The 25,746-nt window shown below is 37.9% G+C and overlaps 1 protein-coding gene across 3 annotated transcripts in view; it reads left to right on the top strand.

Moving 5' to 3' along the window:
• Positions 1-23,446, top strand: part of LOC137290711 (uncharacterized) — an 88,484-nt gene extending 65,038 nt beyond the window's left edge. For 2 of the 3 annotated variants that reach the window (XM_067821800.1, XM_067821802.1), the window contains 4 exons: positions 18,162-18,373; positions 19,177-19,323; positions 20,615-20,836; positions 21,292-23,446. In XM_067821800.1, the coding sequence (XP_067677901.1) occupies positions 18,162-18,373; positions 19,177-19,323; positions 20,615-20,836; positions 21,292-21,440 (730 nt within the window). In that variant the 3' untranslated portion in view covers positions 21,441-23,446. Of the gene's footprint in view, positions 1-3,962; positions 4,390-18,161; positions 18,374-19,176; positions 19,324-20,614; positions 20,837-21,291 lie in introns of those variants that run through there. The other variant, XM_067821801.1, reaches the window with a different exon arrangement.
• The last annotated feature ends 2,300 nt before the right edge of the window (positions 23,447-25,746 follow it).

The raw sequence follows: 25,746 nt of genomic DNA, 5'->3' as shown, positions 1-25,746 counted from the left end.
GTTCATATTCACCTGTTGTGCTGGGCAGGATATTAAGGAGCAAGTCACATGCAGTCAGGTTATTGCAGGATAAAAGATTTTATGGTGTCAGTATCAGATTGGGGTTACCGTTAGGTCAGCGCCCAGATGAAATGAAGCGTTATATAATAATCAGCTGGAACATGAACAGTGGAATTGAATCAAGGCCTGTTGTGGCTGAGGTCATCTGTATATACCATTGCTCAGCAAGTAACTGATATATTGTCAATATTTTGTGGAATTTAGTTTCACTGATTTTATCCATTAGTTGTCAAAACTAACTCTCCAGTTCTGTAATATTGAAAGATTTTTTTTCTGTTTATATGCTACTTATAAGATCAAGAAAAAGGTTTTGAATATCTGTCTTTGAAGACTAAAGACTATGCACAATGTTTTGTGCAGCAAGACATCAGAGAAAAGGGATTATTTACAGTTTGTGCGAAATATTGTACAGGCCCTAAATGGTAGGAGAATCCTAATTTTGTTTGATGGTTGTATAACTCTACACTCAGTCCTTATTTTGATAATGTGTGATAATTTGTTCAAGGTTCAGACCTGTGGGTAAACATAATTTCCCTCCCTATGTACATGTATTCTTGTTGGGATTATATATTCATTGAGTTTTCCTATCATTGGTGGCCTTGATTTTCTTGAGGCATTTTGAAGATTGTATGGCATGCGTAGTGACATATGTTCATCACATGCTGCAATGAGTGAGTGAGTTTTGTTTTAAGCTGCTTTAAGGAATATTCCAGCAATATCACAATGGGGAACACAACAAGGGAGCTTTGAACCAGAATCTTCGGCGTGATGAGCAAACGTTTCAACCACTAGGCTACCCTGCCGCCCCACATACCATATGTAGTTAGACACGTTTTGTCCACTTGTTGTTAAAGTGATGTATCACAACATTCATGCTAAAAGTGAACTCCAGAAAGACCCTTTCCTTTATCATTGCGTGCTGTTAGAAAGTCTATTGCATTTGCATAATCTGTATTAAAGCAAATACCAAATAATAAACTTGAATATCACATTACATAAAGGGGCTCAGGTGGTATCTACTGAGCCTTGTTTGATGTTCCCAGTTATGTCCCAGAAACTGTCTAGATGCCTATTATTGTCTTAATGCTGGTTTGTTCTACTTCAGTTTCCAGTTTTTTCTGTATCATTACCCATACTTCTGGGTTATATGTGACACGTGCATCATTTCAGGCTTTTCTCCAACATATTGCTAATATAACTTAAATGCTTATTATTGCAGTGTTAAATCCCCATCTCTCTCACTGCCCAAACCAAAGATGAGAGAATTTTGATATGTGTGCATATGTGTACAAAGGGATATAACTCATGTTCTGTTTTGTCAGTTTGTGAAGCACTAGGAAAATCTCTTTCACTCGCTGAAAGGACTGTTTTTCATAATCTTGTATGTCATAATCAATATGAGCAAGAAATATATTGCATGGGTCTGTGACTGGCAAGACTAAAGCCAGACAGCAGAAGAAGAGCGTTTCCAAAAGCCTATGTACAATAACAAGAATGTGTGGGGTCATCACATTGTGGCTGCTGCTGTTGTGTACATAACCTATCACAGCTAACCTAACTTAGTAAGGTTTTCTGTGCAAGGATTTACCACTCAGGACCTGTTTGTCCCCATCTCTGCAGCAAATGCCACTCAAAATTCCATTAAAGATATTCCTACATTTTGAGTCGCAGTGTCATTTTGTAACATTCTACTCTCTTTGACTTTATATTAAGCAAGAGTGAACCTGATATGATGGATGTGTGCTTTCTTTTTTGTTCTTTATGGTATTAAGCCATTATTTAATCTTTCGTTTTCATTGTACATTCACAGTTTGAGTAAGAGAATTATTGCTCAACTGTCTAGGGTATTCTGGAAACTCTTTCAAAACCTGTGTGTATGTGAAATACATAAACTGTATGACAGAGAACCATTGGAACACATCAGCAAATAGCTAATTAAGTATCATAATTTATTCTGTTTCATTATTTTAACAAATGGCAGAGTATTTTTGTAAATGTCACCAAATTGTTCGCTAGCCAGTAGTCATTTGAGATAAGTATTCGTCACTTGATGTAATTTACACAGATTTACATCTACATGTGAATTTAATATACTATAAATACTTGTGAATTCTCATGTATTTGAGGAATGAACTTGGCTACAAGCGTATAATATCAGTTTAATTTGTTGTTGCTTATTCCTTTAAAAAACATAAAATCAACATGTAAAATGTTAGTTCAATGTTAATGTCACTGCTTGAGATAAGAAAGCAAAGAATATGTCATTATTAAATGGTTGGCATAAAATTTGATTTAAATGAAGTACTTTCTCCTGAAATGATTTGAAATCAACCTACAATTGACGACCCAACTCAAACACAATTCATAAAAATAATTCATGCAACATGAAGAAACAAAGTCTGGAATCACATCCTGTGCTAACTGTTCATTCATAAACAAGATCTGTGCTTCATTACTTTATTACTTCTCTTTATTTGAGTATTTTTTTCTGACATATAAATTTCTGCGAAACTAGTTATTGGTCTTATTTTATAGATTCTTTTATTTGAGCATATCCATGGAAAAAGAACATATCATTGTCGCACCATGTAAATGGATAACTGGAAGTGAATAACACAAACTCTAGAAGTATCGCTTACAGAATGTATTTGTATTGTGGTCCAGCAAATCTTGCAAGTGTTGGCATTCCTATCTTTCTCTATTTTCTATGTTTTTTTCCTGATGACCAGGGTGCCACAAATTTCATCTTTGTCTTTGTTCATTTGTGACTTACTTGATGCTTTTGATTCAGTAGGTTTTATAACACACTGATGCTGTTTATGTTCAGTGATAAGTTTACTTGAATGAAGTTAAATATCAGGACTAATATAACCTTTAATTTTTGTCAAACCACAGTTATTCTATTATCTTCTAAAGCCTATTACTTTAACATTTATTAAAAGCCTGTATTGATTATTTTTCTAGAAAGGATAATCCAAGTAGGTAATCGGTTGACTAGTTTTCAACACTAACTTTACAGGCAGTTCATTATCATAACTGGTTCTGACTTAACCATGTATGGATTTTGGATTGCAAATCACCCATGGACAACCTAGTGTTATAACTTGAAGCTCATGTATATATATCAGGATGCTAGACATATAATGAAATGAAATCAAAAGACACTTGACTGTTTAATGAAGTTTTATTTTAATCTTATTTGAACATAAAATTATATAAACACTTATGGTTTTCCTTCAAAGAGAAGATTCTCAATTGCTTTTATTCCTTGCTTCTATTGGGAATAAGCTTATTGTATCATTCTTGGTTCTTATATTAAAACAAAAGTTGTGTTTATTACATTAGACAAAGAAGAAAAGAGGCAAAATATACTGCTTTATTATTTGCCATTTCTACACAAAATAAAATCAAACACATTCTGATTCAAGGTCTGACATTAAAAAATGTTTCACCCAATAGGTCGAGATGAATCTGTTACTTTGACCAACCTATGCTTTGGTATCTTAGAATTTCTAAAGTATACACATGTGAAACAGAAAGCATGATAGTCTGTTGAAGGGAATGTCTTGTATGGATGAATAGGGGTTATTACTGCAGGACTCCATGTTGCTATGTGGTTACACTGCTGAAAGCCCAGGCTATGCAATGTAATCACCGCATTTGAAAAGAAGTACCACTAATGCTATGCTTCAATAGTACTTGACTTTGTCACCAAGCTGCTTAGTAAATATTGGCAAATATTCCACGGCTGCTTCATTGATTTAAGGTTAAAGTTTGAGCGTAAACTAAATATGATTGGCTCCATATTCATCCTGATGTGTGCAGGAATCATAGACATGTGAGTGAAATCAGTGTCCAGAGAGTGGAACGTTGGTTGTGACAGGTCGAGGAGAATTACGATCACACCTGAGTTACTGAGGATCAGTCATTGTTGAGGTGCCATTTTCTCTCTGTGAGACCACTGTGACTTATCAATAGGCAGGTTCAGGCTGTGACACCGACCCATGTATAATCTACACCAGACCTGACTTCTCGGACATGGCTGAAAGGGAAAACAGCATAACAATTGATTGCTGACTTTTTGTGATAAGCTGTTATTGAGGACAAAATGTTGCCGAGTTTTGGCCTGCGTGAGCAGCAGAGTGCCTTGTGGCAGACTATGACATACATCTGTGGGAAGAGGCAGGAGGAGTGTCCTATCACATGCACATGCCGTCTGCCCAATTCTAAGTTCTGTATCCTCAGGGAGACAGAGGTGTTGGTGGACAGGAGTGAAAAAAATATTCGCAAACCCAAGTCATGGGTGTCTCTCGGTATCGGTAAACAAAAGTAAGTATTCATTGATATATAATCAGTGTTGGCTCGAGAGGGTGTTGGAGTGTTTTGACTTATCAAATTCAGTGAGGACCCCCTCTATTTTACATCTGCCCATCTATTTAACATTGGAGGGGGGTCCAGAAACATTATTTTCATCAATTTGGACCCACTCAAAATTTCACCCAAATCTAACGCTGTATAATGTCAAGATTTCGTTAGAGTTTCTGATCATTTATTTCTTGCCTGAATTTTAGTGATATGTACATTATATTTTCATGGCTATTTTCCCTGTTAGACCTTATTGAATCTGTTTTGTCTGATGATCGAGACTGCTTATTTGCGATTGGTAATATACATTTAGTATAGAATTTTGAGGTAGGATGTATTATGGTTTCTAACTTATCAGTTGATGAGTATTTCGGTCTTGATGCTATTAAATGATATTGACTCAGATTTCCAAAATGTCATATACATGTCATTTTGTGGACTGCAAAAGATGCTTGTGTTGATATGGTGTGCCTGCTGTTATAGTGCTGTATATAGGAACAGTCATTTGGTACACAGTGTCTTCTGTAGCATGGAAGAAATACATTATTTAAGTACACATATATGATAAATATCTTTCCTCATGTCTAATATATTTTGCATCAATTTTCAGACCAGATTTTGAACTTCTTGGTTTTATTTCTTTTTTTTGTTTTTTTTTTAAATTATGAGCAACTATATTATAAGCTTTTGTTACCAAGTTACACTTTACCTTTTGAATCTATTCAAATGAACAGCAAGTTTACTATCACAGTATCATCACAGTTTTGTGGAAATTGTTTTGTAGTGTTATTGATAGCTATATATCTGTCTGTGTGTTTTATCCAGGCCCAAGCTTAATGCTGTAAATATTAGCTGAAGTTCAAGTATTCCTGTGCATATTGGTGCTCCAGCTTGGGTGGGGTGTGTATTTGTTCTCCCATTGATCAGGGAAAGTGTTTGTTTGCACACCTGACAGCTAAATCACAGTGCTTATTAACCACCAGGAGTTTAACTTCACCTTGGTGCAGTGCTGCCATGCAACATGTTATGTCTTCATGAAATGAAACTGCTTTGGACATGTTAAAGGAATACTGACTAGATGTTTTCTGTAAACAGACACATTCATCACATATACAGAGATGGATGTTGAATTGTTGATAAAGGAAATATTTGTTAATGAAATGAATAATTTATTAAAACAATAATTCTTCTGTTTATTAGTTGATGAATATGGTGTATTACTGAGAGAGAGCAGACAGGATATTTACAGTTCCTTAACTGTTAACCTAATACCCACCACTGACATGGACCTGCCAGTCACGGAGCAATCCGTCATGGTTGATGCATTGCTAGAATTGCTAGATATGCAGGGTTAATTTTTGATAATATCAGTAAGATCATATTTGCATGCACTGATTTAATAATGAACATGGGTGTTGACTAAAGTATTACTGCTTCTGGTGCAATTAGCATGTATACAGTTTGACAGAAGTTTTCATTATCACACAAGTTATAAGTGTTCATAATTACATGGATTTCAAGTGTTCGTCATTGCACAAATTCATTATGACATGGGCTATTAGTGTGTATTGTTGCACGGGTAACAAGTGGTCAATATTTACAGTTAAATATGTTCATTATTACATTAAGTATACACTTAGCTGTTGATTGTTATTAGGGTGGTAGTGGTGTAGCCTAGTGGTTAAGATGTTCGCTTGCTGTGCCAAAGACCCAGGTTCGGTTCCTCACATGGGTACGGTGTTTTTACCTGTCTGTGATGTTGCTTGAATATTGTTAAAAGTGATGTAAATCGAAACACATTACTCACTGCTAAGTAGGTCACCTGTGTTTGTGATTGCATATAGGTTTAAAGTGTTCATTGTGACATTTATTATAATGTTAACAGATGGGGCGGAGTGGTAGCGTAGTGGTTAGTGTTCACTCGGCTGGAATATTGCAAAAAGTGGCCGCAAAAACTCAACTGGTATGACATAAATGATTAGTGTTCATAATTAAATAAGTTATTGATGTGCATTTTACTGTTTTACATGTGAGCTTTAGGAATAAATAATATTAGTTTCAAAGTCTGTGCCTGCTTATGGCTGTATTTAAAAGTTGAAACAATCACCTCTAACACTGCATTGATCAGAACACAAAGAAAGCAATTAATCCCCCAAATAATTGTTGTTTTGTGGAAAATATAATTTCGTCCTTGATACATTTTCTTCTGAAAGAAAATAATGTGAAGAAAGCATTTAAAGTTTACCAATAAAGATACCACATTAGGGTGAAATTGTACCTAATACATACTGATATGTACTAATATACGTGAAGTGGTGACCCTCCCCAAATGTGTGTCAGATATTTGGTTACCCTCGCTATGGTCTTCTACAGTTTTTTCATGGCTCTCCTTAAAGAACATAACTCACACACAATAAATATGTGCATAATGCTTTATACACCTTTCTCTCCCACCACCCTGTGAAACTGTCATGTTTCAATGACTCTACTCTCATTCCCCGTGTACCCACATGTATAATACATATTAGTATGTGCATAAAAACGTTCTCTGAAGCAGCAGATTGCGAAGTGTGTCAAACAAGAAAAACCCATTTTAACCCCAGCAAGTAGAATCCCCATGTCTTGGATTTGATTTCGTTGAGGGTTACCGAGTGACCTATTGTTTTTTACCATCTGTTTTATGCTGCCCTCTTTTTCAAATCAATTTTGGTATAGAACCTGCAATTCAGTATCAAGTTTCTTCTGAGCTGACTCGCCCACTGACATTCATCTAAGTGCACAAATGACTACTGCTACTGGGTTTGCAATTCTAGCTAACAATCAACTTAAAAAGTGACCCATTTGCCCAAATGGAATTCGTGATTGATTTCTTAAACTACAAGTTTCTGTCCTGGATGTACTGCTACAGATATGGGTGATCGCTGTGGTAGTGTATCCGACCAGCGTAGGTACTGAAGCTTGGCTTGATGGGTTACCTGCACGCAATGTTGCATGAGAGGACAATGCCAGTACCTGTAGCCTGACGTATCTAGAGGAACCTATACCAAGTCTGGTACCTTTCCCAGAGATGGTGCTAATGTAGACTTGCTGTCCATATCAACAAGATACTGGTACCTTTGCCAGGGTGGTGCTAATGTAGACTTACTGTCTGTGTCATCAAAGACACTGTTACCTTTCCCAGGCTTGGTGTTGGTGTAGACTTACTGTCTGTCTCATCAAAGACACTGTCACTTTTCTCAGGGTTGGTGCTGGTGTAGACTTATTGTCTATCTCAAGCACAACACTGTTAGCGGCCAATGTGATGCTAATGTAGACTTAGTGTCTGTCTCTACCAAGACACTGTTACCTTTTCCAAGGTGATGCTAATGTAGACTTGCTGTCTGTATCAACAAGACACTGTTACCTTTTCCAAGGTGATGCCAATGTAGACTTGCTGTCTGTATCAAGACACTGTCACCTTTTCCAAGGTGATGCTAATGTGGACTTACTGTCCTTATCAACAAAACACTGTTACTTTTGCCAAGGTTGGTGCCAATGTAGACTTAATGTCTGTCTCTACCAAGACAATGTTACACTTGCTCTCTCAGTCTGTACCAAGGTTTTGATGAAAATCTTGGACGTTTACCTTTTCTTTGGCATTCACATTTGGTTACAGGGATTGATACCAGTCTAAACAGTGTTACACACCTGTTAATAAGCCTTTAGCTGGCTCCCATTATTATCAGTAGATTTATACTGTGTCATTACATGGAGCATATTTTATAAGTGACCATGTCATACTGTGTTTACACAAGAGTGCATAAATATTGGTATTTACCTAGTCACAGCGAGGAATGTGCCAATACTTAGACATGATTGTCGTAAGCATGGCATGATATGAGCACCAATAAAATGTTCTATTTATTACCATACTATCAGGCTTTACCAAAACAGTTTTACACGTGTTAGCCTGTACCTTGCTCCCAAAATTATCAGTAGATTTTGCTGTCATTAGATTGAGTATATTTTATGAGAGACTATGCCATACCATGTTTACACAAGAGTGCATAGATTCGGGTATTTTCCTAGCCAGAGCGCCGAATATGACGATATTTAGGCATGACTGTCATAAACATAGTATGATATGGGCACAGTTATAATGTTTTATAATGTACTGGACTGGTACTAGTTGGTAAAGTCATGTTAAAATCATTAATGGCAGTAGCTGATTTCATCCTTGTACACTAAAAACTGTTAAGATAGTAGGTTAAAGGCTAATTTTATTTCTGATGGATGGCTAGACCTTATTGAGATCTCCTTTGGAGTTGACAATACCATTAAGTTTTAATACAGTATTAATGCTGAATTAAATAACCCTAATTATATCATAACAATTGAACCTGTTTGGTAATTAGTCAGGTGTGAAGATATATGCAGCTAATGGATTCTTAAGCCTATGGTAAGCTTGTAATGCCATGTTAAGCATTCACAGGGATTCCTTATGACCTGTAAATATTTATCTCAGAAAGAAAATCAATACACAGCATGTCACATGACTGTAAAGGTTGAAAAGCATGTTATCACTTCATTTATCACTCGTAAACACTACTGAGAGCATGGCTTTCATTGGGGTGAGATTATTAGATTTATGGAATCAATGTATGCTGAGAAGTCTGGGTACACCTTGAAGGAAGGGGGACTTTAATGAGAGCAGGGTAGGGGGTCAGTCCTTTACATGTAGGGACACGCAAACCCTCCAGGGATATAGTTAGTGACCATTGTGTGTGTGTCGTCAACAACATTACCCAACACAATGTATGAGGAGGGCGGGATGGATACTTAATCAGATAATCATACAACCAGCCAAGACACGGCTTAAATATTTTACAAGGCTTCATATCCTTGGTCTACCATACATTTTAGTGAATTGGCTGGATGGACATATAGTGCCGTATTCTAGGCTGGTGGATATGATGTGTTTATGTCAGCTCATTTAGGGGTTTATTGATATATGTGATTGAGACCCCCCTATTGAGTTGCTTTATTAGTGAAGTCGTAACAGAGGCATCTAGCAGAGGGAATTTTCACAAATTGGCAGTAGACTGAAACCAATGCTGACTTCTTCTCCAGTGGGACTGAGACAGTTATTAATCTGTCTGCTGATGAAGCATTCAGGGCAGTGTTGTATATGGAGCTGTGAGATCACCAACAAGCAACTATTGCCACAAACGTTTGTCCAGTATTCTGTGGAGACATTGTAACAGTACTCTCTGGAGACATATTCTAACTGTACCCCTAAAAAGATTGTTTCCAGTGTTATTAGTTGGCAAGGGTATATGATCATTAGGCTAGTCTTGTGAAACAGCACGTCCCTGACAAACAGAACAGATTGTTAGGAGATTAACAAGGACATCATTTGTTGAGGTGTTTGTGTAGGATTAATTATCCATGTAAGGGTTCGAGGACAAACAAGGTGAATAGGGCACAATATATGCAATGTGATTGTACTATAACAGGAACTAACAGTAGCTGATGATCGATCCAAAGGTAGAGTGATGGAGTCGTATCTTGATACAAGCAACGGCATGAAGACTTTGTATTGGGCAGATGCTATGATGTGAAGACATTGATTTCCTTGTGTGTGTGCTGCAGCTAGACATTATAATGGACATATCAAGCCTCGTCACTGGCACAATCCTTCCTTTGATATTGATGCCAGCAAGGCAAAATTCTGTCGGGATCCTCAGCGTAGGGAGCGACAGGTGATTTTTCCCAAGTGTATATGAAGATTTGAATCAACTGGCAGCAATGCTGATTTACCTACATGTGGTCCTTCATTCTTGTCAAAAATAGTTTGTGTGTTACATTTTGACTCCTGGAGACAGAATGATTACAGTTGCTATGTGGGTGTGATACCGATACTGACTCTGAAGTTGATTTAAGATGCATTGTCTGAAGATGTGATAAAATTATTACAAGAAGTGACCAGCCCCTTATTCTATCTCAAGTCCAGCAAGTGTTTACACTGAGCAAAGGAAAGTGGTTCTGATTAAACCCTCCTATCTCAGGCTTGTACCTGGGTAAGCAGAATTCTCACCTCACAGGTTGTATTGTACAAGGACACATTGCTAGAAGGACCATATCAGGGCTCTCTTAGTAGCTGTGTACACACAAAAGCCATTTCTTTCTGAGGACTTTGTACTGCTATCAGTTTCATATTGCAAGGTATCTGAACTGAGGACCTGTTTATGAAATAGATATGAAGACTTTAAATGTATATTCAGCCCTGGGTGGAACTTTTCATTCTGTCAGGTCCCTCTGTCAATGAGAAGAGTTCAGAATTCAATTTGCATGTGAAAAGAATATTCTTACAAAGATTTTCTCATCGATCAGGGAGACATATAAATAAAGACAAGATTACTGTGGTAGCCAGGCATTAGTGAAGAAGGTATTGAGAGTTGTGTGTAGGTATACCCAGTTGTAGAGTGGGTGATAGCTTGTAGTAACTGCCATCAGTTAAGGAGAGGGAAAGTCAGGCTTATGACAGTAACCTCTCAACTACCTTAGGAATAAATCCTTGTATCAATAGCATTTAGGACCAGGATTGGCTCACATTGCTTTGTATCCTGTGGACAACAGCCAGAGAGGTCTGTTGAGCAATTCCTAATCAGATAACCTACCACTGACATGGACAATCTACACTCCACTTCACATGGTTTCATGGCCGGTTTGGATCCTTGCATTAATCTTATAATTCTATCATCAAGCAGTTGTGTGCATGGTTGGTCAGCTGGTCAGACCTGTGTTCACTAGAACTGGAAGTGTACTGGAGGTGGGGGGATTGGTCGTGAGAGCTCTGTGATGAATTGTGCTGTAAGGATTTGACAGTCTCAAGTTGTTGGTACAAAGTGCTCGTAAGATCTTCAAATGAGGACAGGCAGCGAATCATGAATCATTAGGTTCACCAGCTTGAATATGTGTTGACATTTTATCAATGTCTCCATGCCCTATGCTGTGACCCAAAGTGGATGTTTTTTTTGAGGAGCGACATAGGATACACATGGATTTCTCAAGGATAATGTTAACCAAAAAGTCAAAACAGCGGCTTCATGAAAGTTAAAAACATGATGGAGGTTGTGATATTTTCATGTGGTAGTTCACAAGGTGGATGGCAGAAACTTTTGAGCTAGACTGTCTGTGAGTATTTCTTTCTGCAAGAGTATCCAAGTCATACTTCAGTTTTATGTTTCTGATTTTCATCAAGAGCATTGTGATGACAGAATAACTATCCTTGATTGACAGAGCTGCTGTGTGCTATGGTGATTTAGATGTCAGTGATATGCCTTGTGTGTAGACATTGTACAGCTAAGTGCAGTACAGATAAGACTCATTCTGGATACTGTGTGTTAAATAACAAACATTCGGAGCTTCCAGTGCGGGGAGGATCGGGTGATCATCATGACGCCTTCTAGTCTTGTTGTCACACCGATTCTCACTAGACCAAAGACAACTAGTGGGATGCTTCGGAATGCATCCCTACGGAACATATACGGCAGGAGATGCTCCTACACGCTGCTTGGAGAGAACAAGTATCTCCGATTTAAGGAGAGGCCGTATTCATCAGGCACCAATGCATGGTAATTATGTTTATAATGTTGATCGGGACGTATAACGTCTATAGAAAGTATGAGATCTACGGATATCCTGTAGGTTTCTGTGCCATAATTTGAGGCTTTTAGCTCAAGGATGCATTTGTTCTTCACCTCATCTTTAATGTTATTGTTATATAATAGTTTCACCTGAGCTTTCCATCCTCAAAGACCAAACAGAATGTTACTTGCCTAGGGATTTGGCCAAGTAGCTTTAGTGGCAGACTGCAATAGTGTTTGCTTTTTGTGATTCTGTGACAGTTTTGATTGCTATGGCCAGGACCCTATATTTATTGTACATGGGTTACCATTAGGAATGTTGTGTGCAAGGTAATCCATATTGTTTATTCAGACTTTCTCTTGACATTGACCTATTGCTATGTTGTCATATTATTGATAATTATGAGAGCATACACATACAAGGCTGTATACTCCCATGTGCTGTGAGAAATGCCCGGATGTTGGTATTTACCCTGCTGTAGCACTGACCACAATGGTGATACCTGTCTTCCTCAAATAGGGCAGCAGACACTGTCAATGTTCTCATGGCAGAACTGTGTGGTGGTTGGACTTTGGTGTGCAGTTTTAGTGATGAATTGAGTTTATTACAAAGTATTGTTAAAAGTGAAATGTGAAAATAGACCAGGAATGTATAGCAGCCACAGGAAATAAAATATTCAAATTTCCATGGTGAGTAATAAAGCAGTTACCATTCATTCACACACTCGGTGAATCAAACTGTAGCCCTTCATGAATTCAATTCGTTATTCGTGGTCACCAGAACCGATTATTGATAAATATTTACAGTTTTCTAGAGGGAGTGTGTTTTACTTGAACCCTTGTGTTCTTTTCCAAAGTGAAATACACAAGAATGGTCTTGCAGTAGCTCAAGTCATGTTCGTTTGCCAAGGTCGCACATGGTTCTGTCGACTATAACTAGTACATACCAAATTTCAGTGGCATGAGATAAATGGTTATTGTTAGGACAACTTAACACTGTTAACATGGGCATTCCATTTTGTGCATCAATCACTTAACTATGATATTGTATTCATGAATAATTTTTCGTATTCATTACCCAGGATTAATGATGCATACCATATCTGCCACAAAGTGTATTCGTTTGAGCCCTGGTAAATACTACTTTTCTGGTGATGTGGTTGTTTCGAGAGTGATTTTTACTGAAGTCATGTTTCAAATGTGTAAGTTCATTAGAATTATATCAAGCCCTATTTCATTCAAGCAGATCTGAATCCTATATCCCATAGCCGTCACATGCTCCTTTAAGTAACGTTCATGTTTCTTATGACCAGCTCATCCCAGATAATTCACCTGCTCAAGATATTTGTACTTTTTAGAACAGTTAAGACACTTAACTAGTTCAAACATGTTTTTTTGAAAAGTCATATTGAGATCCTGGGTATGATTCAAGGACAGTGGATTGTAGTTGATATTATTTGTATGCAAGAAATTTATGAAAAAATAGGAAAGTGTTTAATATTGATTAGACCATTCATGATGTTAATGCTATCATGCTTCCCTTAGTAATGTGTGACCAACACCACCTACAAGTATGTAATCTTGTGCTATATAAGTTGTTCACTGGTCATGAGGGGAATATGGGTTGATGTACCCTGATGTTTGTTTTGTGTTCGCTGAGCCCGATCAACCCTTGGGCCTGAGGAACCAGTGAACAATGTATTTATCTTACAGAACACCTCAATGTTATTTTTTAATTGTTTGAAACTCAGGTACAAAACCTTTTGCAGCCATCACTAGATTTTGACAGATGATAAGAAAAACAGATTTAGAGTTATCTCCCTTCTATTGATTTGCATTCACAAAATACTAGTAAGGTGTGTATGCTACATGTGATTCAGTTTTTTTTGAGATAATAATGGTGATGAAAATTTATGTAGTGCTAAATCCACCCACTAATTAGATGCTCCAAGCCCTTAGAGATAACGAATTGCTACCACGAAGTATCATATGAGTTTGTCTTTCCCAGCAGGGTATAAAAAATGTTACTCGCTTGTAAGCAGGGCATGTTGAAAATAACAGAAGAGTGCTCAGCCAAACAGAAAGTGACGTTTATGTGTGAGGTAAGATACTGATATCCTTTGTCAAAGAATGTTGAGATGCATTGATCCCAATTTGTATGTGGAGCTATTACAACACTCAGCTAGACCTGTCTTCACATACTTCAGTATGCAGGAATGGAAGGTGCATTCACTGTACAGCAATACATGTTTGCTTGTTTTCTATTGCTCATTTGGATCACACAGTCCTAATGTCCCTTATTCATAACAGACCACAGTGTACATTATATTGTCCACACTAGCAACTTGCTATCTCTTAAGATTACCTGAATGATAAACCCAAACTGCCACAATGATTTTGAGTAACGTACATTGCCAGTATCTATTTACTACAGTGTAATTCATTCCAAGTTGTAAAGTGTATTGCCAATATCTCTAAGTGTCAGGTGTTATCAAAAGTCTCTTATCAAGAGTTATGTCCCCTGCTGACCTTGCTAGTGCCTGGAGTGTGGTGGAGTACAAGCAGAGTAAACACAGAGGTACACACTCGACACGCCAGTCTGTTGTTCTACCTGACACAAAGCTAGCCCACTCCACCTACTGACTGTCACAATGGAACTAGGGGAAAACATTCTGACAATATTACACTGACTCTCGGCTGATACCTCCACCAGTAAGTGGACTTGCAAAGTGTCCAGCCTGATGCAGATGAAGAGATTGGACTTCTTGTACCCCGAGCAGCCATGGATTGTCCCCAGTCCAGTCAAACCTATTCATGTCAGGTCATTTACAGAGTGAGTGTCACCTCTCTATGCTTCACTGATAACCGTTGAGCTGACGAGTGGCTGTGAAGCCAGTCTGAAGTGTCAGTACAGTTTGTTGTGGGTCAGAAGTTAGATTTTACACAATGTTTCAAACTAACAATCAACACAGGTCATGTTTTTTAATCTTAAGAATAGCTATCCGATCTGTCCGGAAAAGTTGTGATTTGGATTCAGCCAACTAGGTTACCCTCGAAATTATTGATCGAACAATTGTGGCTAGTCCAAACTGCTAGGACAACTGGCTCTACCATTCTTCAAGTCTGTGATCCGATTGTGTTGCATGCTGAGTCAGTGATGGATGACATGCTGCCCAGGAAAAAGCTGGTACACTCTGGCTTGTAGCTAGTTTGAAGCACGGATAATGTGTGGTTAGGAATATATCTTTGAACATCATCAAGTGAAGTCTTTGAATGCATCAGGTAGGTGATGGGGCCAGTCTGGTGGCAGGATTCATACAGCCTCATACCAGATTAGGGCTGATGTCATCACTATCCAGTCTCCAGTTTCTGAGATATAACAATACTGCAATTGTTGAACAGTCTTTGTGTTGGATCATTAAGATTATAAGAAATAACAGTATGACACAAGCATGTTATTGTTAATTGTATGGAATATTGGTGACATATCCACTTGATTATGAATTCATCAAATTTGATGTGCCATATTTCTTAAGGTACAATATTGTTTGGTAGTCTCTTGTTTGTTCTCATGAGAAAATAGACAACTATTATTTCTTTACTACCATACATTGTGATACATGGACAGTTGTTGACTGATATGTGTTGGTCGTGTCGGAGCAGAAATTCTCCATGAATTAATCTACGAAACCCAAGATCTAAAACTGTTCATAATGATAATTACAGGTTTATTGACATAGCTGTGAATGGACAACCTGTATTGGCATGAATTATTGTCTGTTGAAAATGTTTTCATTTGTAATGTGCAAATACCTATTTTTCTCAAAATATGTCAATTCTTTTATGATACTGTGACGGACAATTGTAAAGGTCATGTCTAACATTTAGAATTTTCATATATATCCTATTCGTTCCTCCTCAAATCCATAAGAAGTCATTTATATTGCATGTCAAGTATTAAGTTGTTACTGCGGCTAGCTCTTCAATATCTTGTTTTTCATGATGACCTATGGAAACACTCCATGTTAGTATATACCTTACATGTGAATGGGTTCCTCCTGTATGTATGTGCCTTGCTTCACCTTTGTCATTCTACGAGTGATCCTTGTTGGAGTTCTGAACTTTCCCTATTTCCATTTCAATAGTAGTTAATGACTTCAAAAGGATAATACAAATATTGCCCAAATACAGCACCCAGATATGCATGATGATAAAACAGAAATCCAATTGTGTATTACAAGGTCAGTATTTTCTGTTTGTTCAGTTTCCCTGGTTACTGGGGGTCATTTAATAGGCCAGAAAGTTTGCAACATAGAAAAATAATGAGAAACCTCGCCACATTAATATTCGTGGTCAAACCCATCTTTTATGACATGTTTCATACCATAAGGACAGCTTCCTGAAATGTATGCCTTATTATTTTGTCTTCATGTTAATGAAGCTGAAATATCTTATCAAAATAGAACTGTCATTAGCCTTTTACTTTAATTCTAATTGGAAAAACAAATGCTACTGATACATGTTGTCAAATTCTAAATATTTATTAAGAAATACTGTAAATATGTAACTAAACCAAAAGATTCCATTTGTATGGCTTACATTGGCAACAATGTAATCTTGTATTGCAGGACAACTAAAGCATGGATAGATTTAGTGTTTGACAACACTGTGCTGACAATAAGTAAACTACAAATGATAAAGTACAGTAACCTGAACAAGCCATGTCATGTGAAAATGCACAGTAAGAAGAGAACTCCACCTATGACAGCTACACAGTCTATGCTAGATACTGCTGTTGGCAAGACCGAGGATTACATGGCTCAATGGAGGTCTATTTGATCCAACCCAGTGCCAGTTATTCAGGCGTTGTAAGAGATGGCAATCTAGAATGACACTTGGTGAATGAGTGCGGTACTTTATTGCCTGTTGCCTTTCCATGGAGAAATCTCAGCTGCAATCTGACTACTTCCAGTGCTGGGTCTAGATTAATGGTGGTAGTGCTGATTGAAGTGATTCCATGAGGCAGCAGGGAAGGCTGCCTTAGAGGTTAATGTTGATACTATCATTATGTCTGTACCTTGATAAGATTTATGGGCTTGAGCTAGTTCAGTTTTCACACTGATTTCTGCAACACCTTGTACTTGCAAGGATCTGTTTGAGTATGTATGTGTAAGAATTCCAAGTTGACGAGGATATTTTTGGTAAGCTAACCTGTTACTGTATTATCTACATAGGTGAATTAAAGAGACTGGGAGCAGTGTTGTTCAGAAATCATTTTGATTTCAATTGACTTGGCTTTCCATGTGTTTGTGATAGGTGCCAGATGTGTCAGAATACTCACTCCTTTATGACAACATCATGTATGAATACTGGAAGGATTTTATTGCATTTTATTACTTGTAAGCTGTATAGGGTTCTTTCTTGTTTCTGTGTTCTTCAGCCTAGAGAATCAAACTATATATCTTCATCAAAGTTACATGGTTCATTGCCTTTTTTCAATGTATGTGTCATAAAACTGACTATTGTGTCATACCGGACCAATTAGGTTGAATTTCTGTTATCAGGGTCTAATAACCTGACATTCTGTAAGATGGAAACTTTCATCTGGCTGATATAACCATTCCTTAGTCCCTAGTTAGATTAAAGTCCCTATCTTTTAGGATCTCTCAACAGCAGTAAACGTGTTATTCAGTAATTAGTATGACACCTCCCATCCTCAAAAAATTCTTGTTGATGTGGAACTAGCTACAAGGGGTATCAGATTACTAAAATCTCAACTGGGTTCAGTCCACTGTTGAAACAGTGTCCACATGTTCATAAACAAAGTGCTTGAGAATTGATCACATTGTCTAATGTGTGGTGACAAGCACTGGTGTTCAACATGGTCAAGATATGCAGTACGGGTGATAAGGCTGGGTGTATCATATTACCTGATTTTCATGATATCTCTACATTTGGCCTAGGAGTATCCTAGTGTATCACACTGTTTGTCCAACATTTATCACTAAACCAGACAGATGCTACGTCATCTGAAATAGAAATGTTGGCCTGACACTAATACTTACTTGATCCCTCGATTCCATCTAAATATCACTGTCTGACGTTCAGTTCCTCCAGCACGCCGACAGTGCCGTTCTCCACTGCAGACCTGCTGTACAACCCTGAGGTGAGTCGGCCTGCCCCTTCGGCTGATGACTTCTCCACCACAGATCTAGTCTACTTTGACAGAGAGAAGGACAAGCTAAAGCTGCGGGACATTGACGCCAACAGGAGATCTACGAGCAGGAACAACTCCAGAAGATCCATATCACTGGAAAAAGGTAACACTCTGGACATATTTTCACTGAAACAGATTTTTATTTGTTATTGTCTGGAGGTGGTAGGGTAGCCTAGTGGTTAAAGTGTTTGATTCCCCACATGGGTACAATGTGTGAAGCCCATTTTTGGTGTCCCCTGCTCTGATATTGCAGGAATATTGCTAAAAGCGGCTAAAACAGTACTCACTGACTTGACTGTCTGATTTCATAATGGTCACTTTAGAGATGAGTACAGGAGCTGGTGATTCTGTGCACAAGTGAAGCTTGGAAGTCAGGGGGTCTTACATTTTGACAAAATTCTGATGTATACCCTTTTGTAATAGTTAAAACATTGTTTAAGTTAAAAGATTCAACACTTTAAGGCCCCTTACACCCTGTAATGTCTAGCAATACTGTTTAAGATGTTCACCTACATAGGGACATACCCCTGTATAAGGTTATTGATTCTAGTATTATCCACAGTGCCAAACATTTTCAGTTCACCATTCACCATTCAGTTTGATTTTGATGCAAATATAGTAAATATATATATATATATGTTTCTGTTCAGTGCACAAAGTGTCTAATTGAACTAGCTGGCATGTTTCACAGGATAGTAAAAATGTTGCATGGCATCTTGGAGGCTTTTGTAGTGAAATACTTGATAGATACAGTTGATGAATTTCATCAATTTTCTGTAGGACTTTCTCATATCAGCAGAAATGAAGGTGCGTTGTTAGAGATGAGGACCACTACATGTTGTCACTGCTGCTTGTTTGTGTCTAGAATGTGTGTGTAGCTTTGCATGATTGCTTTGCTTTTTGCAGTTAATTTTGAAGGGGAAAAAGATGAGTTGCGGCCTATTAAGAACACATTCCCCACAACTAAAGGGCAGAACCCTGGTAGGACCAACGGGGTCCGTGGAACACTGCTGAGAAGTGATCAGTTACTGAATCACAAAAACAATGTTCAAGGTACTTCAAGACTAGGTAGTTTCCTCTCCTCTCATCTCACTTGCTATGTTTCCTAGGGTATATTTACCTTGACAGTAGCAATGGTGACAGACCTGTGCACCTGTCAGAGAATCTGAGCCTCTTTTCATGAAGCACTAAGGTGATCGTAGGTCACTAAGGTAACCTTAGTGCAGTCTTAAAATATGAGCGTTAAGGTTAACCTTAGTAAAGTCCTGATCTTGTAGTGTTACTGTTTAGTATTGCTCTCAACCAGAATATTCCCCTGAAAATGTCAGTGGATAACATTTTTGATAATTCATTTATTCTGTCAATATTTGTTCCAGATGGGACTAATCATAGTTAACTTTGTCTAGAGTTGAGTGTGTTATGTGTGCGGGAAAGCTATGATCCTCGGTTTCAATCCTGCTTCATCCTTGTGATGGTTTTGGGTTTGCTTTAAGGTTTTAGTACTGCACCCATGCTCACAGGGCAAATACCTGACACTTTTATCATGCTTGTCTTTCCTGCTGCGTCAAGCTGACACCCTGAGATAACTGGAATGGCTTCAAAGCAGCATTATGCCAAACACTCACCTAGTACCTCCCACTTAGTGTTGATCATTATGATAAAGTGAGCAATCCACATCTGTCCTTGTGTGATCTAATCCATGCAGCTACATTATTGCAGAATAATTGATCACTCACCATTATGAGGTCTGGCATGCCAATTCACGAGATGTGTTGTTACAAAGACCTCGTTTCTTTGTTCACCTACCAATTTGTTTTGTTCATGCCATTTCCTCTGAAATCCCAGCTTGATAAGAGGTCAAGGTTAAGCTGTCAGTACCAGATAAATAAATATTTGATTAGGCACCAGGGTTACCAATTTGCATGAGGTAACAGCTGAGTTGTTACAGCAGATTGTTGATAAGGGTTAGGTGGAGTGTTCGCGCTGGTACATGTACAGTGGTAGATCTTGCTACCATCATTAATACTGCAGACATTTGTTGCTATTTATATACCAACATTATTATTGTGTTGCTCAAATCCATTTTCAAACAAGTTTATGCAGAGTATTGTTCTTAAGTTACAAGCAGTAACATTTATTTTCTCCATTTTGGAAATTCTGCTGATTTATTACATTAAAAACTTTGAAACTTTGGGTTTAGATGTACTTGTAATATATATGTTGAGGCTTAGTACGTTCATTTCAAGAGTTGAACTGCAGAATACATTATCAAAGCAGCCATCATGTTTGTTCCTGAAAAGGTGCACAGAAACAATGTTCTTCTATTTGTCCTTTCCTTGTTCAGGACGGGAACCTGATGACCTTGTAGCTATGGGCACAATATGGAGTCCCAACTTACAACAACGCAACTCCACAACAACCTCCACAACGACCAGTTCCAAGTCTTTCTCTCTCACTTCCACATCTAACACATCCAATGTGAATCCCCGGAAAGGCCCAAGTGCTACCACCACACGTGTTGGCTTCCCAAACAATTTCTCCACATCTAGATCTACTGCCAAAGATAGTGAGTAGTGCCTGAAAATATGATACAATGTCTCACCCTTCAAATAATCCCCTTATTACCTGACTGTTATAGAGGGAGTCAGTACAGTTATTGGAACAAATTGATCATTTGTCTGTCAAGGATAATGGCAATAATAAATCAAACACATATTCTTTGGCATCTAGAAATTATCGAAGCCTGTGTTTTCAGAAAATTGAGGTGTTATTTATGTCCAGAAAATTGAGGTGTTATCTATGTCAAGTAGCAGTTAATTCTGGACCAAGTATTTTTTACCCCAGAAACAAATTTGTGCATAACCACCTAGAGTGTAGTGCTTGTTTTGATGTGTAGACTGTATGTTACTCACATCAGCATGAGACACTGTTCACTCACACCATCTTATGACAGAAAGACTTGTTTAAGACCAGTTTTCTTTAACAGAACAATCAAGAATAATCTCTTTGATATATTTTCAGGTGAACCAAAGTATACAGACCCAGTTTCAGGAGCATCGCCTTCATTCCAACAAAGACTAATGGAGTTGTCTGCCCTTGAGGCAGAAACTGTGCGATGGGAAAGAACTAAAAAAATTAAGAAAAAGTCCAAACAAGACCGTGATTCTTGATGATGTTTATACGTGTAAATATTGTTGAGAGTGCCAAGATGGTAGCAGGATGCAATAACGTGTCCCCCCCCAACCTGCACCACGGCCCATATCAGTGGAAGGAAGATGCTCTGTGTTGTCTGGAGGACAGGAGTTTGGAGACATGTCAGTGCTCAGCGTGGAGCATCCTGACTCCCCTTCTTGTCTCTGGACACAGTGTAGTCATGATCCATGATACATGCACTATTTCACAGGTCATGAGGTCAACACAACTCATCAATGCTTGTCATAGTGTCTGAGCTCCTCACTCATATATTTTTTCACAATTTATATTCGGTAAGACCCAACAGGGGCAATATAGCTGGTGTCTGTTGAAAGTATTTTTCAAATATATAGGCCAAGTGTTTTGTGATCAAGGTTTATGAGCGTGTTACTAAAAACACCCACCATGGCTTGCTCAATGGGAAGATCTTGTATAGTTATGAACAGTCTTGTGGCAATCTGGAAGACATTCTCTAAGTGTTAGGGTCACCATATACATCATGATGTAATGCGTCATAAGCATGACATGTAAGCAGGAAAGATTTAAATGTGAAACTTATGACTTGGGATCACTGCCTCAAAGAGAGAAAATTATCTGTAAGGAGAATCTCATTAGTTGATATCTTCCCTTGACATATGGAGATTGTATTTGGGCAACTGTAGACCATATTATTGTTTGGATTTAAGTATTTTCATATTATCCATTATTTTTCTGAAACTTTCAAAGAAGAAACTCTAGCACATAAAATGTCAAATGTTTGATACAACTGTGAATAACTAGTTGACATGTTTCTTGTCATTGCAAGGTAAATTGCTTCAGCTCATGTATCGGATCCCAACCTTACCATTGAAGCACACATCACTGCAACTTGGGTATAATACCAAGATCTTTGCATTTGAAACACTTCCCACATTTTTCTAGAGTCCTCTCAGATATATACGTATCAAGGGTTCCATGTGTACAAAATTGACTTGGATGGATGACCTATATTTGTGTTATCAGCAACTTTGGTGTTAATCTGCAGATAATGTAGAACTTGAGAAAGTCATTCAAATGAATCATCAATTCTGTGTGGGAGACATATACAGTTCATGAACAACTAAATACATATGTTTGTACAGTTGACATTCTGGGGTTCTTGGTCACCAGAGTTGGTATTTCCCTTCAGAAGTCACAGATCCTCATATTGAGTGTTCATGTACAGTCAAGGGGAGATAATATACTGGCATTGTTGTATGAGAACTGAAATTAGCAGAAATAATAAACTCATTTAAAGTCAGTAGAATTAGACCTGGGTTGGCATTGACAGTTACTCTGTCATAGCCTGGTTGTTAAGAAATCACAGATATTTTTGTGAACAAATCTTGTTATTTTCATCAGTGTTACAGTATTAATATAAGACAGATGTTCCCTGTCTTTATTCATGTTTCATCGAACTGGCATTAATGTGTGTCTGTTTGAAATGTACCGGTATGTTTGTGTAGTGTTGAGAATATACTGTATTCACTGAAAACTTATGGTTTAAAAACACTGTTTGGGTAAGTTTGGGCCAACTAGTTTTGATTTGTGGGTATCATGGTAGACAAAATTTGATACATGGTTCAGAACAGAATTGTTTAAGTTAAAAAGGTAAGCAGTAGTCTTTTGTTTTGTTATGTTTGAACACCAGTGTACAGGGATAGGAGAGACTTCACATTTGCACCAACTAGCTCACATAATCATTTGTTGTCATAGATACTATATAATGTGCCAGCAATAAAGTGCTCACCTTGAAACAACTTCATAATATGTGTGGAAAGTGAAACAGTATTTTTGTACCTTAACCCTGAAGCATGAGAGAGTGAACATGTCAAATGTTTCTGTGATATTTGTCCAGTTTTATTTTTTGGGAACAAGTTTTTAATTTGAATTACTAGTTAGAATATCTGTTGTTTACATGCAAACTCATATCATATGTTGAAAAGATAATAAATGTATGGAAGTACCAGGTCTTGTTCATCTGATTTGTTTGTAGTTTCAATACACCATGGCATTCTGACCAGCCTCGTTAATAATGTTTAAGAAATATGTTCTGTGACCCTTTAAGGAGGTACAAACATAGATAGCAATAAGATGACTGTGTAGTGAATCTATGTACCATTTCTTATTTTACCACAAATGCAAGATGATAATGAAGTTGATTCATATTGACAGATATGTCAACAGTACCAACTTCAAGTACATATTTTGCAAAGACAGCAGTTCTAGGATAAGTGACACCCTTCATCACAGTTATAAACCACAAGTCAATCGGGCAATCTGTCAGTAATAATCTGTGTATTAGTCTACTGGGAAACTGTCTGGTTAGTCAGTGAAGTGCAGTATGTATAGAATCAGTTTAGATCAAATCTTTCCCTTGTGCTGCTTTGGGACATTTATACTGTGCTCAGACAATCTTGAGTGTGCAGTTTGACAGTTTCCATGACAGGGAATGATCTTACAGTCACTTGTTCTCAGTTGTGTATTGTGCTGCTTCAGGGATTGCAAGGCACTGTGTTCGCATCTTGCTTAACTCGACTAGTGACTCTGGGTCCCCATTCTGGTAATCTTTACTGATGACAATGTTTCTAAAAGGATCCATCAACAATCGACCAAATTATTGTTGTATTTTTGTTAGCAAACATGTTTAACCACACTATTAAAAAAAGCGCTTTATACTCCTGCTAAATCAGCCTTCCTGATATGGGGCAAAATAGCAGTAAATTGTTGACCAGTCTAAGTAAACTTACAGTATCAACAAATGATTCTTAGACTGCTGACCTGATGACAAGACATCAACACACAAGCTTAATCTACACTGCAAACTGACAAAACCTTGAAAGCTTATAAGACATACATATCAGTTCTGTTTTGATTGTCCTATGCCTAGCACTGAAAAGTATGTCATCTTGCAACATCAGCCAGATAAAATAGCAAATGTGGCAAGAAATAGATATTGTACTTTAATATACTATTTTGAACTCATACATTAATTACTATTATATGAAAGGGAGAGACCAAGTTAAAAAAAAAAAAAAAGATTTGTCTCACATAAATAATATTTGTCTCACAGAATGTTGGCTTAATGGTCTGTCAACTTAATGTGGGAATGAAGTCATTTCTGGTGTCATGGGATGTATAGTATTTAAATATCTTTACAGGTTGCACAATAACATACTCACTGACACTGCGCCATCTTAGATATTTTACGCATGCTTCACAGATTTGAAGCTGCGTGCACAAGGTGCTCTCTGGGGATACTGTACCTTCGTCAGAATGTATTGGTTAAAGCAAGGATGTATCATGACCGTCATGTGGGCTCTATACTTATTATCCTCAATTTTACGTGAAGTCAGTAAACTGTAGCGGTTTGGCCGGCAGTATCTCACGGAGACCTCAGTGAATAAGTATTGATAAGAAGCTTAAGAATGAAATGGCAGTTCTAAATTCGATTAAATTACAACTTGTTGCAAAATCAAAATCATCCGAAATACACTGTCAGGTTGAAGAATGAATGTCTGTCAGATGATCCCCCTTGAGTACCCGCGAAGATCCGGGTTAGAATATTAATTTTCATTAACCAGTGTGTGTCGTGGGATCGGGTGGTCAGGCTCGTGACGAGCGAACGCTGTTACCGCCAGGCTACCCACCTCCTTTTTTGTTGGGAGCATCACAACTACCCAATAACGAAATATAATTTTCCAACCAACATTGTCATCATCGATCTGTATGGCAGTCCCGCTTGCTATTGGCACTAATATGATCTTCTATTCACAAGCACGCAGGCGCGCAGCACACACGCGCACACACACACACACTTCGAGTCGTCGGGTACAGTTATATCAGGATCTGTATCAGAGACGAGCGTTGTCTTGTCCGCCTTGTCTTTGTCCAAACTGAATACGAGTGGGTGAAGGTTTGAGCAATTAAAACCTCAGTATCACGGCAGAGGGCACCAGAAATGGGCTTCACACATTGTACTCATGTGGGGAATCGAACCACGTTCTTCATCGTGACATGCGAATGCTAAACCAGGTGACCCATCGTCTGATAACCTTATGCGAAGTAAACGTCCACTGATATCTTCGCATACTGTGGAAGCATTATGGTGTTGCATTTCTTTGACTTGATTTGGATTCTTACATAAAATGAAAACTATTATATAATAAAGGCTACGTTACTTAATTTATTTTCAAAATCCTCGTAACCTAAAATATTTACTTTGTCTGGTGTAGCTGTTAACTTTGAACAGTCTGGCGGAAGAGC

The sequence above is a fragment of the Haliotis asinina genome, chromosome 7, assembly GCF_037392515.1.
Source record: "Haliotis asinina isolate JCU_RB_2024 chromosome 7, JCU_Hal_asi_v2, whole genome shotgun sequence".
Taxonomy (NCBI): Eukaryota; Metazoa; Mollusca; class Gastropoda; order Lepetellida; family Haliotidae; genus Haliotis; species Haliotis asinina.
The sequence above is the reverse complement of the archived record's forward strand: the minus strand, read 5'-3'. Positions and strand labels throughout refer to the sequence as shown.